Below are 16,933 nucleotides of genomic sequence, written 5' to 3'. Positions count from 1 at the left end.
AGCACTAAAGAGTGACAAATCCCCAGGACCAGATGGTTTCCATCCCAGGGTTTTAAAGGAAGTAGGTGAGCAGATTGCAGATGCCCTAACTATATTCTTTCAAAGTTCTCTATTTCAGGAACTGTCCCTCTAGATTGGAAAATTGCACATGTCCCTCTGCTTTTTAAGAAAGGAGAGAGAGAGGAAAACCAGGAATTATAGACCAATTAGCCTAACATCTGTTGTGGGGAAATTGCTGGAGTCTATAATTAAGGATAGGGTGACTGAACGTCTTGAGAATTTTCAGTTAATCAGAGAGAGCCAGCATGGATTTGTGAAAGGTAGGTTGTGCCTGACAAACCTGATTGAATTTTTTGAAGAGGTGACTAAAGTAGTAGACAGGGGAATGTCAATGGATGTCATTTATATGGACGTCCAGAAGGCATTTGATAAGGTCCCACATAAGAGACTGTTAGCTAAGATAGAAGCCCATGGAATTGAGGGAAAAGTATGGACTTGGTTAGGAAGTTGGTTGAGCGAAAGGCGACAGAGAGTAGGGATAATGGGTAGGTACTCACATTGGCAGGATGTAACTAGTGGAGTCCCGCAGGGATCTGTCTTGCGGCCTCAATTATTCACAATATTTATTAACGACTTAGATGAAGGCATCGAAAGTCTCATATCTAAGTTTGCCGATGACACAAAGATTGGTGGCATTGTAAGCAGTGTAGATGAAAACATAAAATTACAAAGCGATATTGTTAGATTAGGTGAATGGGCAAAACTGTGGCAAATGGAATTCATTGTAGACAAATGTGAGGTCATCCTCTTTGGATCAAAAAAGGATAGAACAGGGTACTTTCTAAATTGTAAAAAGTTAAAAACAGTGGATGTCCAAAGGGACTTAGGGGTTCAGGTACATAGATCATTGAAGCGTCATGAACAGGTGCAGAAAATAATCAATAAGTCTAATGGAATAGCTGGCCCTTATATCTAGAGGACTAGAGTAAAAGGGGGCAGAAGTTATGCTGCAGCTATACAAAACCCTGGTTAGACCACACCTGGAGTACTGTGAGCAGTTCTGGGCACCGCACCTTCGGAAGGACATATTGGCCTTGGAGGGAGTGCAGTGTAGGTTTACTAGAATGATACCCGGACTTCAAGGGTTAAGTTACGAGGAGAGATTACACAAATTGGGGTTGTATTCTGTAGAGTTTCGAAGGTTATGGGGTGATCTGATCGAAGTTTATAAGATATTAAGGGGAACAGATAGGGTGGATAGAGAGAAACTATTTCCGCTGGTTGGGGAATTCTAGAAGTAGGGGGCACATTCTAAAAATTAGAGCCAGACCTTTCAGGAGTGACATTAGAAAACATTTCTGCACACAAAGAGTGGTAGAAGTTTCGAACTCTCTTCCGCAAACGGCAATTGATACTAGCTCAATTGCTAAATTTAAATGTGAGATAAATAGCTTTTGGCAACCAAAGGTATTAAGGGATATGGGCCAAAGGCAGGAATATGGAGTTAGATCACAGATCAGCCATGATCTTATCAAATGGCGGAGCAGGCACGATGGGCTGAATGGCCTACTCCTGTTCCTAATTAAAGACAAATGCAGGAATAATGAAATTATAATAAGGAAATGGCAGAATTGTTAAATGAATACATTGTATCTACAGTAGAGGAAGAGGACAAAATATCAGTGGTACAATGGAACCTAAAAATAAGAAAAAGGGAGGGGCAGACTTAGAATCATAGAATCACAAAATGGTTACAGCACAGGAGGAGATCATTCAGTCCATCGAGCCCATGCCGGCTCTTTGTAAGAGCAATCCAGCTTGTCCCATTCCCCCGCTCTTTCCCCATAGCCCTGCAAATTTTTTCCCTTCAAGTATTTATCCCATTCCTTTTTGAAAGCCACAGTTGAATCTGCTTCCACCACCCTTTCAGGCAGCACATTCCAGATCATAACTACTCGCTGTGTAAAAAGGTTTTTCCTCATGTCGCCTTTGGTTCTTTTGCCGATCACCTTAAATCTGTGTCCTGGTTCTCGACCCTTCCATCAATGGGAATAGTTTCTCTTTATTTACTTTATCTAAACCAATGATTTTGAACACTTCTATCAAATCTCCTCTTAACCTTCTCTGCTCCAAGGAGAACAATCCCAACTTCTCCAGTCTATCCACGTAACTGAAGTCCTTCATAATTGAAACCGTTCTAGTAAATCTATTCTGCTCCCTCTCTAAGGCCTACACATCCTTCCTAGAGAGTGGTGCCCAGAATTGGACACACTACTCCAGCTGTGGTCGAACCAGTGTTTTATAAAGGTTCAACACAAGTTCCTTGCTTTTGTACTCTATGCCTTTACTTATAAAGCCCAGGATCCCGTATGCTTTTTTTTACCATTTCTCAGCCCGTCCTGTCACCTTCAAAGATTTGTGCACATATACTCCCAGGTCTCTTTGTTCCTGCAACCTCTTTAAAATTGTACCATTTAATTTATATTGCCTCTCCTCATTCTTCCTGCCAAAATGTATCACTTCGCACTTCTCTGCGTTAAATTTCATCCACCAGCCTGTTTATGTCCTCTTGAAGTCTATAACTGTCCTCCTCACTGTTTACTGCACTTCCAAGTTTTGTGTCATCTGCAAATTTTGAAATTGTGCCCTGTACACCCAAGTCCAAGTCATTTATATCAAAAAAAGCAGTGGTCATAGTACCGACCCCTGGGGAACACCACTGTACACCTTCCTCCAGTCCGAAAAACAACCATTCACCACTACTCTCTGTTTCCTGTCACTTAGCCAATTTTGTATCCATGCTGCCACTGCCCCTTTTATTCCATGGGCTTCGGTTTTGCTGCCAAGCCTATTATGTGGCACTTTATCAAACGCCTTTTGAGAGTCAATTTACACATCAAACGCATTGCCCTCATCAACCCTCTCTGTTACCTCATCAAAAAACTCCATAAAGTTAGTTAAACACAAGTTGCCTTTAACAAATCCATGCTGGCTTTCCTTTATTAATCCACACTTGTCCAAGTGACTATTAACTTTGTCCCAAATTATCGTTTCTCAAGGCTTCCCCACCACTGAGGTTAAACTGACTGGCCTGTAGTTGCCGGGTTTATCCTTACACCTTTTTTTGAACAAGGGTGTAACATGTGCAATTCTTCAGTCCTCTGGCACCACCCTCGTACCTAAGGAGAATTGGAACATTATGGCCAGCACCTCTGCAATTTCCACCCTTACTTCCCTCAGCAATCTAGGATGCATCCCATCCGGACTGGGTGACTTATCTACTTTAACTACAGCCAGCCTTTCTAGTAACTCCTCTTTATCAATTTTTAACCCATCCAGTATCTCAACTCCCTCCTCTTTTACTGTGACTTTGGCAGCATCTTCATCCATTGTAAGGACAGATGCAAAGTACTCATTTAGTACCTCAGCGATGCCCTCTGCCTCCATGCATAGATCTTGTTTTTGGTCCCTAATCGGCCCTACCCCTCCTCTTACCCGTTTACTATTTATATGCCTGTAGAAGACTTTTGGATTCCCTTTTATGTTAACTTCCAGTCTATTCTCCTACTATCTCTTTTCCCCTCTTATTTCCTTTTTCACTTCTCTGTACTTTCTATATTCAGCCTGGTTCTCACGTTTATTATCAACCTGACATCTGTTGTATGCCCCCTTTTTCTGCTTCATCTTATTCTCTATCTCTTTCGTCCGAGGGAGCTCTGGCTTTGGTTGCCCTACCTTTTCCCCTTGTGAGAATGTGCCTAGACTGTACCTGAGCCATCTCCTCTTTAAAGGCTGCCTATTGTTCCATTACAGTTTTGCCTGCCAATCTTTTATTTCAAACCACTTAATATTAGTATCCATATAGTAATGAGTTCTAGGTTAATTTTAGTGCTGAGATTCCAATTTGCCCAGTGTTTGCATGTTTTATTGTTAAATGAAAATATTAAGTTAATCAGCAGTACAAAGCTCTACTCAAAACAGGGATGAATAAGTAGAGTACTAACCAGAGTGATAATACAACAGGAGAAAGCAAGATATAATATTGGGCGTTTGTATATCCTATCATCTCGGCAGCAGGCCTGAGGGTAACGCATATGTTACTGGACTAGTAATGTTATGTTACTGGACTAGTAATCCAGAGGCCTGGACTAATAATCCAGAGGCATGAGTTCAAATCCTGCCTACGGCAGCTGGGGAATTTAAATTCAATTAATGAAAAAAATTCAATTAATTAAATAAAATCTGGAATTTAAAAAAAACTAGTATCAGTAATGGTGACCATGAAACTACTGGATTGTCGTAAAAACCCATCTGGTTCACAAATGTCCTTTAGGGAAGGAAACCTGCCGTCCTTACCCGGTCTGGCCTATATGTGACTCCAGACCCACAGCAATGTGGTTGATTCTTAATTGCCCACTGAAATGGCCTAGCAAGCTACTCAGTTGTAAAATCTTGCTAAAAAAAAGTCACAATAAGAATAAAACCGGACGGACCACCTGGCATCGGACCACTAGGCACCGGACATGACAAAGGCAAACCAAGTTCAGTCGACCCTTCAAAGTCCTCCTCACTAACACCGGGGGACTTGTGCCAAAATTGGGAGAGCTGTCCCACAGACTAGTCAAGCAACAGCCTGACATAGCCATACTCACAGAATCATACCTTTCAGCCAACGTCCCAGACTCTTCCATCACCATCCCTGGGTATGTCCTGTCCCACCGGCAGGACAGACCGACCAGATGTTGGCGGTACAGTGATATACAGTCAGGAGGGAGTGGCCCTGGGAGTCCTCAACATTGACTCTGGACCCCATCAAATCTCATGGCATCAGGTCAAACATGGGCAAGGAAACCTGCTGATTACCACCTACCACCCTCCCTCAGCTGATGAATCAGTCCTCCTCCAAGTTGAACACCATTTGGAGGAAGCACTGAGGGTAGCAAGGGCACAGAATGTACTCTGGGTGAGGGACTTCAATGTCCATCACCAAGAGTGGCTCGGTAGCACCATTGCTGACCGAGCTGGCCGAGTCTGAAGGACGTAGCTGCCAGACTGGGGCTGCGGCAGGTGGTGAGCGAACCAACACGAGGGAAAAACTTACTTGACCTCGTCCTCACCAATTTACCTGTCGCAAATGCATCTGTCCATGACAGTATTGGTAGGAGTGACCACCGCACAGTCCTTGTGGAGACAAAGTCCCGTCTTTGCACTGAGGACACCATCCACCATATTGTGTGGCACTACCACCATGCTAAATGGGATAGATTCAGAACAGATGTAGCAGCTCAAAATTGGGCATCCATGAGGCGCTGCGGGCCATCATCAGCAGCAGCAGAATTGTATTCCAGCACAGTCTGTAACCTCATGGCCCGACATATTCCTCACTGTACCATTACCAACAAGCCAGGGGATCAACCCTGGTTCAATGAAGAGTGTAGAAGAGCATGCCAGGAGCAGCACCGGGCATACCAAAAAATGAGGTGCCAACCTGGTGAAGCTACAACTCAGGACTACATGCATGCTAAACAGCGGAAGCAACATGCTATATAGACAGAGCTAAGCGATTCCACAACCAACGGATCAGATCAAAGCTCTGCAGTCCTGCCACATCCAGTCATGAATGGTGGTGGACAATTAAACCACTAACGGGAGAAGGAGGCTCTGCCAACATCCCCATCCTCAATGATTGCGGAGTCCAGCACGTGAGTGCAAAAGACAAGACTGAAGCGTTTGCAACCATCTTCAGCCAGAAGTGCCGAGTGGACGATCCATCTCGGCCTCCTCCCGATATCCCCACCATCACAGAAGCCAGTCTTCAGCCAATTCGATTCACTCCACGTGATACCAAGAAACGTCTGAGTGCACTGGATACAGCAAAGGCTATGGGCCCCGACAACATCCCGGCTGTAGTGCTGAAGCCTTGTGCTCCAGAACTATCTGCACCTCTAGCCAAGCTGTTCCAGTACAGCTACTACACTGGCATCTACCCGACAATGTGGAAAATTGCCCAGGTATGTCCTGTCCACAAAAAGCAGGACAAATCCGATCCGGCCAATTACCGCCCCATCAGTCTACTCTCAATCATCAGCAAAGTGATAGAAGGTGTCGTCGACAGTTCTATCAAGCGGCACTTACTCACCAATAACCTGCTCACCCATGCTCAGTTTGTGTTCCAGCAGGACCACTCGGTTCCAGACCTCATCACAGCCTTGGTCCAAACATAGACAAAAGAGCTGAATTCCAGAGGTGAGGTGCGAGTGACTGCCCTTGACATCAAGGCAGCATTTGACCGAGTGTGGCACCAAGGAGCCCTGGTAAAATTGAAGTCAATGGGAATCAGGGGTCATACCTAGCACAAAGGAAGATGGTAATGGTTGTTGGCGGCCAATCATCTCAGCCCCAGGGCATTGCTGCAGGAGTTCCTCAGGGCGGTGTCCTAGATCTAGCCATCTTCAGCTGCTTCATCAATGACCTTCCCTCCATCATAAGGTCAGAAATGGGGATTGCACACTGTTCAGTTCCAGTCGCAACCCCTCAAATAATGAAGCAGTCCGAGCCCGCATGCAGCAAGACCCGGACAACATCCAGGCTTGGGCTCATAAGTGGCAAGTAACATTCGCTCCAGACAAGTGCCAAGCAATGACCATCTCCAACAAGAGAGTGTCTAACCACCTCCCATTGACATTCAACGGCATTACCATCGCCGAATCCCCCACCATCAACATCCTGGTGGTCACCATTGACCAGAAACTTAACTGGACCAGCCACATAAATACTGTGGCTACAAGAGCAGGTCAGAGGCTGGGTATTCTGCGGCGAGTGACTCACCTCCTGACTCCCCAAAGCCTTTCCACCATCTACAAGGCACAAGTCAGGAGTGTGATGGAATACTCTACACTTGCCTGGATGAGTGCAGCTCCAACAACACTCAAGAAGCTTGACACCATCCAGGACAAAGCAGCCCGCTTGATTGGCACCCCATCCACCACCCTAAACATTCGCTCCCTTCACCACCGGCGCACTGTGGCTGCAGTGTGTACCATCCACAGGATGCACTGCAGCAACTCGCCAAGGCTTCTTCGACAGCACCTCCCAAACTTGCGACCTCTACCACCTAGAAGGACAAGAGCAGCAGTTACATGGGAACAACACCACTTGCACATTCCCCTCCAAGTCACACACCATCCCGGCTTGTAAATGTATTGCCGTTCCTTCATCATCGCTGGGTCAAAATCCTGGAACTCCCTTCCTAACAGCACTGTGGGAGAACCTTCACCACACGGACTGCAGCGGTTCAAGTAGGCGGCTCACCACCACCTTCTCAAGGGCAATTAGGGATGGGCAGTAAATGCCGGCCTTGCCAGCGATGCCCACATCCCATGAACGAATAAAAAAAATATGCCACTGCAAACTCTTAAAGGGACATGGGGCTCGATTTTAGGGTCGGGTTTCCTGCTGGTTTCCAGCGGGGGGGCCCCGAAAATCCCGATATGCGGTCACGTGACCGGATCGCGCTGCGATCCCGACCACTTCCGGGTTCCCCGATGATGTGCGGGGCTGCGTGCGTGGCCCCCACTGGTGGGAATCCCGCAGGCAATTAATATGTCTATTTATCTGAAATATTAAGACTATGACTTCCTGATAGTTCTTGGGAGCGAGAAACCAAGCAAAATAAGACCAATTGCAGCACCCTACTGCCACCCCAGCTGATATCAGCTGGCATGGCACACACTAGGATTCAAACCTGGAACCTTACTGGTCTAAATGGCTGAGCTACTCACTAAATGAATTCGCTGAGGTATTAGAAGAGCCTGTTTGTGCATTTATACGCTTAACAGATTGTGTTGAGCCACCTTGGAAGTATTTTACAGTTTAATTGTCCTAATAACTTATACTAGAAAAAGGTAATAAATTTAAAGATAATTTACTGAAAAAAAACGTAAGAATAATTATGATTTATATATTTGATTCAAAAACATAATTCAATTAGGAAATTGTTTCAAAACTGCCCCATGTGAATTTTTTTTAAAAAAATAACTGTTGTCTGTATGCATTATGCAAAGTGATATTCAAAGATCACATTTTGAATATAACATTATTTTTGCATTTCTGTTACAGGACACTGATAACTGGCATGGCTTCAGGCAGTATCGTAGCTTTTAACATAGATTTCAACCGGTGGCATTATGAACATCAGAACAGATACTAAACCAATTTTAAGGAAGGCTGAAATGTGATTCAGTCCCAGCTGAGAGCACAAGTGCTGCAGTGAATGCCCCAGGTACAGGTGGTGGAACGTGATGCCCTCTGCATTGACCTCTGTTATACATTCCATTACATCTAGCAATAGTTGTACATTGTATTCTTTACGTGTAAAAGCAATCACAAATGCTGTGTTTTCTTTCTTCCCACCACTGAGCACCAGCTACAACAAAGAAATGCCATATTAGTTTATGATTCAGTGATGTAAAGTAGATGAATCAGAATATGTTAAATAATTCATATTTCCAAGTAACTTTATTGACAATGTGTCAGGGAAAAGTTTCTGAAGAACGTATCCAGTTATTATTTATAATACTTCAGGCTAACAGAAGACCCTGTAAAAAAAAAAACTGCATCCCTCTTTATTTTCAGCCAGTATCCAATCTGTGAAAGAATACTTTTCATAAGTATTACTTTAATACGATACCTTTGATAAAAAATGAAACACCCAAAACAGCTGTTTCCTAACCAGTTTGAAGTTCCATTGTGCACAATCTGTAAATCCAGCGTTCCAGTCATACCCTTAAGGTACTTTTTTCAAAAAAAAACTGGAACTTGGTCGAAAGTACCTAACATTTATTAGCTTTGAGAACTAAGTTGACTTGGCCATCTAATTTTACAATGTGGCCATTCTGTGCTGTGCTGTCAACTTACAAACGCAGTTTGGTTTCTCTACACTGTTAAAAGTTATCTTAATGAGGTGAATATTGTGAGATCTTGGTTCTCTAGCTTATAAACTACATTTTCAGCTTTCCTAGTAGGCACGAGAATAGGAGTACCTTGCATTTTTTTTACTGTAGCAAAAATCACTGTTAAAGATATTTCTGGCATATTATTCTGATTAAACACACATACACATATACACCCAGGGGTTTAAAAAAAATCACTTCATGTTTTCTTCTTTGTATATTTGGTGACTGTATCGTCAAAAGTCATAGATGTACATACTGTGTTGGTAGGGCTAAGAGGCATGTAACAGGAATGTAGTTTTCTTGGAAATTACACTCTCTTGCAGTTGTTTATTTAAGAAATAATTATTGGATTCTTTGTATTGGCACTTTGCACCAGAAACATATCATTATTTATTGCTGTGATTATTGATTTGTCATCCACTCTGTAATAGTAAATTTTAGCACTGAATTCTTTACTCGTTGTTTGTATTTAAACAATTAAAACCATGAAGAAAGTCTGACTGCGTAACTATTAAGTTGTACATCACATGTGTGAGCAATATTATGAGTTTTTAGTCTAGAATTGGGAGGGGGGGAATAAGCATCTGGAAAACAATTTCATTTCATCTGGAAATCACAGTGAAATATTTTGGATATACAAAATCCTTGAGCTATTGTAACGCTGTTTTATGGCAAAGATGTAAAATATGCCAGATGTGTGTCAGTTGGAAATTAAAATTGAAAAAAATAAAATATGCAAAGAACTAATTTGTTTTGTTCATTCTTTTGTCACGATAGTGTCCTGTGGAGCTTATGTGAATCTTGTCAAATGTACGAAAATGAGAATATGTTTTCATTTAATTGAAAAATGCTTTTCTAATAAATGTAATTGCTTGTCATTTTTTTTCCTCTACAGGAAATTGCAAATTCAAATAGAGTCCTTCGTGATCAGGTTTTTTTAATTAAGTTTGAATTGCAACAACCCACTAATACTAGTGCAGATTTCATTGAGGAACTCAGCAGAGCATTTAAAGGAATGGAAAATCTTCCTGTCTCTGAAGTTTCTAAACACTTCAGTTTTCTTGCAACCTGCAAGAAATTATTTTTCATTGTCTTCCACATACATCACAAGACAATGGAGCAAAATCACATCAATAAGGTCCCTTTAAAAGTTTTATTTGCTGTAAACTCACAGAGCCATTTGATCTTGTCCCAGTCTGATGCTGCACAAGAATAATAATTCCAGATCAGCCTGAGTTCCTTTTTCTTCTGTTGTAGTAACTTGCTGTTTTTCTCTATCAGGAAATGTTTTTCTTTGAAATCAGTTTATAGCTACAATCTTAGATTTTCAGTGTAATCACTACGTGTTGGTTGAGTAGTTTAGATGCTGATTTTTCTCCTCTGGAGGGTTTTAAAATTCTCACCCTTGATTTCAAATCCCTCCATGGCCTTGCCCCTCCCTATCTCTGTAACCTCCTCCAGCCCTACAACCCTCCGAGATCTCTGCACTTCTCCAATTCTTGCTTCTTGCGCATCCCCGATTTTAATTGCTCCACCATTGGCAGCTGTGCCTTCAGCTGCCTAGGCCCTAAGCTCTGGAATTCCCTTCCTCAACCTCTCTGCCTCTCTACCTCTCTTTCCTCCTTTATGATGCTAATTAAAACCTACCTCTTTGACCAAGCTTTTGGTCACCTGTTCTAATATCTCCTTATGTGGCTTAGTGTCAAATTTTGTTTGATAACGCTCCTGTGAAGCGCCTTGAGATGTTTTACTACGTTAAAGGCGCTATATAAATGCAAATTGTTGTTGTTTATAGTTCTGCTATAACTGCTTTGGATATTCTGAAACTTGTTTCAGTTGATGTTAGCTGTACTGATAACCACCTACAATGTTACATTTCCACCTGAGTTACAGTTTGTGAGTCAAATGCCTGTCTTCATCTGTTGGAGAATGTTCTTTGAGAAATGTATAAAGCATTGGACAGTGATCCTTGGACAAAGGATGGTTTTACTTCATGCATCTCCTCCTACTAAGAGTGAACCTTTGGAGATGGGTCCCCAGTCTAAACTTAAGAATGAGCACTGTGGATCAGGGACAGACGTGTTAAGCACAGAAGGACACTGCACAGTTGTAAACTGTGGAACTGATGCACATCAACTGCACCGAGTGTGGTAGGTTACATTCCACCTTATATTACCACGATAAGACATAGGTTCTTCTCTGACCCAGCAATTATTTACAGGTTTGTATGATGACTGCTCTAACACCCTCATTGCGTAGGTATTGATATCATTTCTACCTCCTCCTGAAGGAACCCAAACTGCATTGGTTAGCTCACAATTGCCAGATGATTTTTCCGAGGTCATGAGTGTGTTGAATTCTCTGTTACTGCATGGTTACTCACTCCATCATTGACCCGCACTTAAGAGCCAAGGCAATTAGCTTAGGATAATTCTGGACAATACTACCACCACCCCAAAAATTAAAAAAATCATCATAGAAGGTTTTGCGTCTATAATAACCTAGCATTCCATATAGCCATACCATCTCAGCCACTGTAAGCATTGCGATCAGCCTTTGCACTTAATTAGTCAACAGAATTGACCTCAGTTGGTGCTTATGTGGTGCCTGTGATGTCATCCAAAATCACTGAGTATTCTTTTTGTCTCAATGCTTTGGTTGATATAAGAGATTTTGGGATAGTGCATGCCCGAACAGAGGCCTGAAGCCATCCCACAATTGGGCCTGGCACGTCATCTATACCTTCGGGGCAAGCTGTCGACTCCGGTCACACCTCCACAGGCAGCTTGCCCCACAAGGTAATTTCCAGGAGGGAGTGTTGGACAGCAGGTTTATCACAGTTAATCCTGATCCTGCCCTCACCCCAGTGCACAAAAACATATTATGTATTCTCCAACAGGGTCATTAGATAGTGATCAAGAATGGGAGCCATGGCTGATTTTCCCTTCCCTAACCAGAGATGCTGAGACCAATTGTTACATTTCTATCTCACTACCTCAGCTGAGATCAGCCATATCATCCCAGAACCCAGATCAAATTTGTGATCTTCCTGGGCCATAGGCTAAGCTACTCATTGGATAAACCCACAGGCCATCAGAAGGAGCCAACTTCATTTCTAGTCAATACATGAGCTATTAAAGCTTAAATTAGTAGGAGGGGATTCTTTGAACAGCAAGTTGTGGAACTGCTGGAACTCATTTTCTTATCTCAGTTCAAGATGTCCCTATTGAAAGAGGTCTTGGCTTCAGAGGTAGACACTTATATACAATCTTAGGCTCTGTGCAAGGGAAATTAAGGGTTTTACAATTTATTTGTTTGCATTCCAACCTACAATTAATATTCTTAGAAAAAATATCCAAAGGAAGTTTGTCAGCAATAGTACTGCAATATCTTTAGGCGTGCTGCTGGGACTTAGTAATTTGTCTGACTCGGTGGTCCCAGGAGAGAGACTTTTAAATATTTTCAATGCGGGTCCTGCTGCTAAGACTTAGATACTTTCTCATACTGATTTTCTGACCTGCAAGAAACCTGGATCTAAAGAGTATGAACACAATCACAGACCAGTTGACACACAAGGCTACTCTAATTACCAAGGCTGACACTCCTACATTTTCATGGATGGATCCATAAGCAAGTAGAGGATGCCTTAAGTGGACAATATAACTATTGTATATTATGTTAAGAGAGAACTCAATTCTGATCGTGCTAAGATATTGTAATGTGTCAGCCACAAAGAACAATAACCACATCTTCATTAAATACTATTGTTTGAATCTAAGTTCTCCGGAGGATACTCTTATGTTTGTCTTGACTTAAACTTAATTATAAAATTGCCTACTCCATTTTTGGTACTGATTTATATATATCTTTGAATAAAATGGAAAAATAAATGAATGAGAAAAATTGTTTGATTACCAAACCTCGGTATGGTCTGCATCATTCTTTCTACAGAATTTATTCATCACTTATGTTCTCACATGCCGTTTTCCCACTGTCCTTCTCTGATTTGAAGCATCAGACTACTATTTAATTAGAAGAATGAATTATTTGCTGTTAAAAGATTAACTACTCTGGAGGCTGCTTCTGTTAAAAAGTCAACATTAGTCTGGTATCACATCTCTAATGCAAAATGGGATTTAGGCAAATCACATGACTTGCAAGGATGAAGCAAGCAAAGCTGTTTAAGAGACTCTGTTCCTGTGATCTTCTCCCTTTGGATGATTAGATTTTCTTGATGTGAATGATCAATTGCTTAGTAAGAATGAAGATCATGCCTAAGGGAGGTCATATAATGTTTCCCAACATCTGTTCCAAACTTCCAATTATGTAAAAAATAGTGAGTTCTAACAACAACAACAACTTGCATTTATATAGCGCCTTTAATGTAATAAAATCTTGCAAGGTGCTTCACAGGAACGTTATCAGACAAAATTTAACATGGAACCACGTAAAAAGATATTAGGACAGGTGACCAAAAGCTTGGCCAAAGAGGTAGGTTTTGAGGAGCGACTTAAGGGAGGAGAGGCAGAGGGGTTTAGGGAGGGAATTCCAGAGCTTGGGGCCTAGGCAGCTGAAGGCACGGCCGCCAATGGTAGAGCAATAAAAATTGAGGATGCGCAAGAGGCCAGAATTGGAGGAGCGCAGAGATCTCGGAGGGTTGTAGGAGGTCACGGAGACAGGGAGGGGCGAGACCATGGAGGAATTTGAACACAAGGATGAGAATTTTAAAATTGAGGCACTCCCAGACCAAGCGCTAATGTAGGTCAATGAGCACAGAGGTGATGGGTGAATAGGATTTGGTGTGAGTTAGGATACAGGCAGCAGAGTTTTGGAAGAGCTCAAGTTTATGGAGGGTGGGAGGCCAGTCAGGGGAGCATTGGAATAGTCGAGTTTGGAGGTAACAAAAGCATGGATGAGGGTTTCAGCAGCAGATGAACTGAGGCAGGGGCGGAGACGGGTGATATTACGGAGGTGGAAGTAGGTGGTCTTGAAGATGGAGTGGATATAGGGTCAGAAGCTCGGGTCAGAAGCTCAGGTCAGGTACAAATAGGATGCTGAGGTTGTGAACAGTCCGGTTCAACCTCAGACAATGGTCAGGGAGAGGTTGGAGTCGGTGGCTAGGGAACGGAGTTTGTGGCTGGGACCAAAGACAATGGCTTCGGTCTTCCAATCTTTCAAAATTTAATTAGAGGAAATTTCTGCTCATCCAGTACTGGATGTCAGACAAGCAGTGTGACAAATCAGAGGCTGTGGAGGGGTTGAGGGAGGAGGTGGTGAGGTAGAGCTGGGTATCGTCAGCGTAGATGTGGAATCCGACATATTTTCGAATGATGTCGCCAAGGGGCAGCATGAAAATACAACTAAAACACTCGGTTGTTATACCTGAAAATAACTCACATATCTACTGAGTCATGCTATAAACATATTAAAAAATGCTTGGCACTACTGGAACCAGAAGGATTTAGGCCAGGCATTGTTTTTCCCTGCTTGCCAGCTTAACAACTTAAAAACATTACCAATTTTTTCTAAAAACAAACTTAATAAATCACTTTCTCTCAGACTAAGAATTCTTTCAGAACTTTTGGCACTCTGCCCACCTATCCCATTCTTGATCCTGTAGTTGTTGCTGTGCCACTTAAATTTTCACAGAGCTGGGACGTGACTGCCTATCATCAACCTTTGGTAGACTTTCCAATTACCCAGTAATTCTGAATGGGCAGTTAATTATTAGGAATTTGAAAATGAACTATTTGTGTTACAGATTGTGTTACAATTGTTTCATGGCAGTGTGAGAGCTCAATTAAAATTAGTAGATGTAGTCACTAATCTAGGACGCTGCAATAATCTTGCTATTTTAACTGTACAACTCCCTCACACTGCTGGAGTAACCAACTCTTCATAACCAACTTCCCAATAATATAACTGTTCAATCAAAATTGTTTTGATGAACACTATTGTATTAACAATTTCAACAGAATTTCAGTAAACCATTAAAAAATCAGTTCCATATTTTTGTTTAAACAGAACCAGGATTATGTTGTTGGGAAACAAAATCAAAAAACGCTGGAAATATTCTGAAGGTCAGACAGTAACTATGGAGAGAACAGATTAGTTAATAATGCAGGTCTGGATTCTTCATCAGAACAGAAGGGTCTACACCCGAAACATGAACTCACCTGTTGTCTCCACAGACCTTTTGAGTAGTGCCAGCATTTCTTGTCTTTGTTTCTCAACAACATAAATTCTGGCTCTATGTAAACTAGAATATGGAACTGATTTTTTAATGGTTTACTGAAATTCCAATGAAATTGTTAACAAAATTTTAAGATTTTAAGACAATAATGTTCATCTAAACAATTTTAATTTAAAATTGTTATTAACAAGCTCACACAAAATATAACATTCAGTAAATAGTAGTTCTAGCAACCTGATTTTTTTTGGATTTAGGTTTCCTTTCTCGCCAACAGTGCTGATCGGCATAATATATCCTTGTCTAAACAGGATGGTCTGGGCCATGGACTTCTCCACAGCTGGCAGGTGGCGTGATTCAGGTGGGTTGAACTGGGCTGTACCAGTCCCTAGAACTTTAACTCATAATCTGGCTGCCGAACATCCTTTCCATTTGATTTGTTTTTAATAGCCAAAGAGAATAATTTTGCCTTGTTGCAATATATATCAGGAAACTGGATTTTTTTCATTAAACTAACATGAACTTGATGGTTTATACAATAATCACTGCAGTATGTTTATTCAAATACAGTTGTTGTGTAAACTTTGTTTTAGACTGATATTGGTTGTGGTAGAAAAGTATTTGACAACCATGTTGGATGCCAGAATTAGAATAGGCAAATTATTTTGCTGTCTATTTACTGGAGTAGTGTATGAGTTAATTATGCAAGATTTAAGCAGCGTAAGGCTCATTAACTCAGATTAAAAGTTGTGCTGACACTGTCTTTCAGGGTACCTTTTACACTAAATTAAATGGACAACGGGATTTGATTGTTATGTCTCTGATCGCTTAAGGCGTGCCGTTGCTTATTTAAATTGGCAAAGTTTACACTTGTGGTTTTTACGGACAATCATGCCTTCTGGTATATGGATTACTGCATCTGTTCTGATGATTAGTCCTGAAATCTAGCTTTTTTTTCTTTGGAAAATTCCCTCTCACCAGTTCTGACAATACCTACCCCTTCCCTTGCTCCAGACCACATCACCAACCTCTTTCTCTCCGTGCTCCCAAAACACAGAAGCCTCCTCTTAATGCTCCCACATGCCAATACTCCCATAGTCCTTACCTAATGCTTCCACACTCCAGCACCCACTGCCCCCACCCCACCCCACCCCATGTACTACTAGATCCTGGGAATTTCTCTCTACTGCTACCAAACCCTGACTACCGTAGTAGATGCACAATTCAGGAAGCTTCCCCTAATTCTACACAGCTAAGTTCCCCTTGAAGTGCTCCAAATTCAGTCACCTCCCCAATGTTCTCTTAACTCAAGGTTCCTCAACTAATGCTCCCAAATGCCACGATCACCCCCCATTGATCCCAGACCCAGGATCTCTCCCATACTCACAGACTTCAGGTCCTTCTTAATAGATGTGCATGCCATGGACCTCAGGACCTCATTGCTGCAGACCTTTCACTGTCCCTCAAGTCACACACCAGAACTCTCCATCCTAGTACTGCTCCCCGAAGCCCCCACAGCATTGCCAAAGCCCATGGCTACCCTTGCAGCTGCCAACTTTCAGGGGGCCCTCAATACTCCGAGATTGCAGGGCCCCACTCCTTAGTTCTTTTATCCTCATACAACATCCCCATTGCAGTCAGACCCTAACACCTTTCCTCAGTGCAGCCACACCTCTGCTGTCTCCAGTGCTGTCACACCTCAGGATTCTGCTCTACTAGATTTCCTCATCCCCAGTTCTGACACACCCTAGAGCCCCTCTCAATGATCCAGCCCCTGGCACTTGCCCAG

The 16,933-nt window shown here is 42.3% G+C and overlaps 1 protein-coding gene across 6 annotated transcripts in view; it reads left to right on the top strand.

Annotated features, from left to right (window-relative positions):
• Nucleotides 1–9,690, top strand: part of nbeaa (neurobeachin a) — a 637,170-nt gene extending 627,480 nt beyond the window's left edge. For all 6 annotated transcript variants that reach the window (XM_067985944.1, XM_067985943.1, XM_067985942.1 and 3 more), the window contains one exon: nucleotides 8,119–9,690. In XM_067985944.1, coding sequence (XP_067842045.1) covers nucleotides 8,119–8,209 — 91 coding nt within the window. In that variant the 3' untranslated portion in view covers nucleotides 8,210–9,690. The remainder of the gene's footprint in view (nucleotides 1–8,118) is intronic.
• The last annotated feature ends 7,243 nt before the right edge of the window (nucleotides 9,691–16,933 follow it).

The sequence above is a fragment of the Heptranchias perlo genome, chromosome 6 (genome assembly GCF_035084215.1).
Source record: "Heptranchias perlo isolate sHepPer1 chromosome 6, sHepPer1.hap1, whole genome shotgun sequence".
Lineage (NCBI taxonomy): Eukaryota > Metazoa > Chordata > Chondrichthyes > Hexanchiformes > Hexanchidae > Heptranchias > Heptranchias perlo.
Note: the sequence above shows the minus strand (reverse complement) of the source record. Positions and strands in the feature narration are given on the sequence as shown.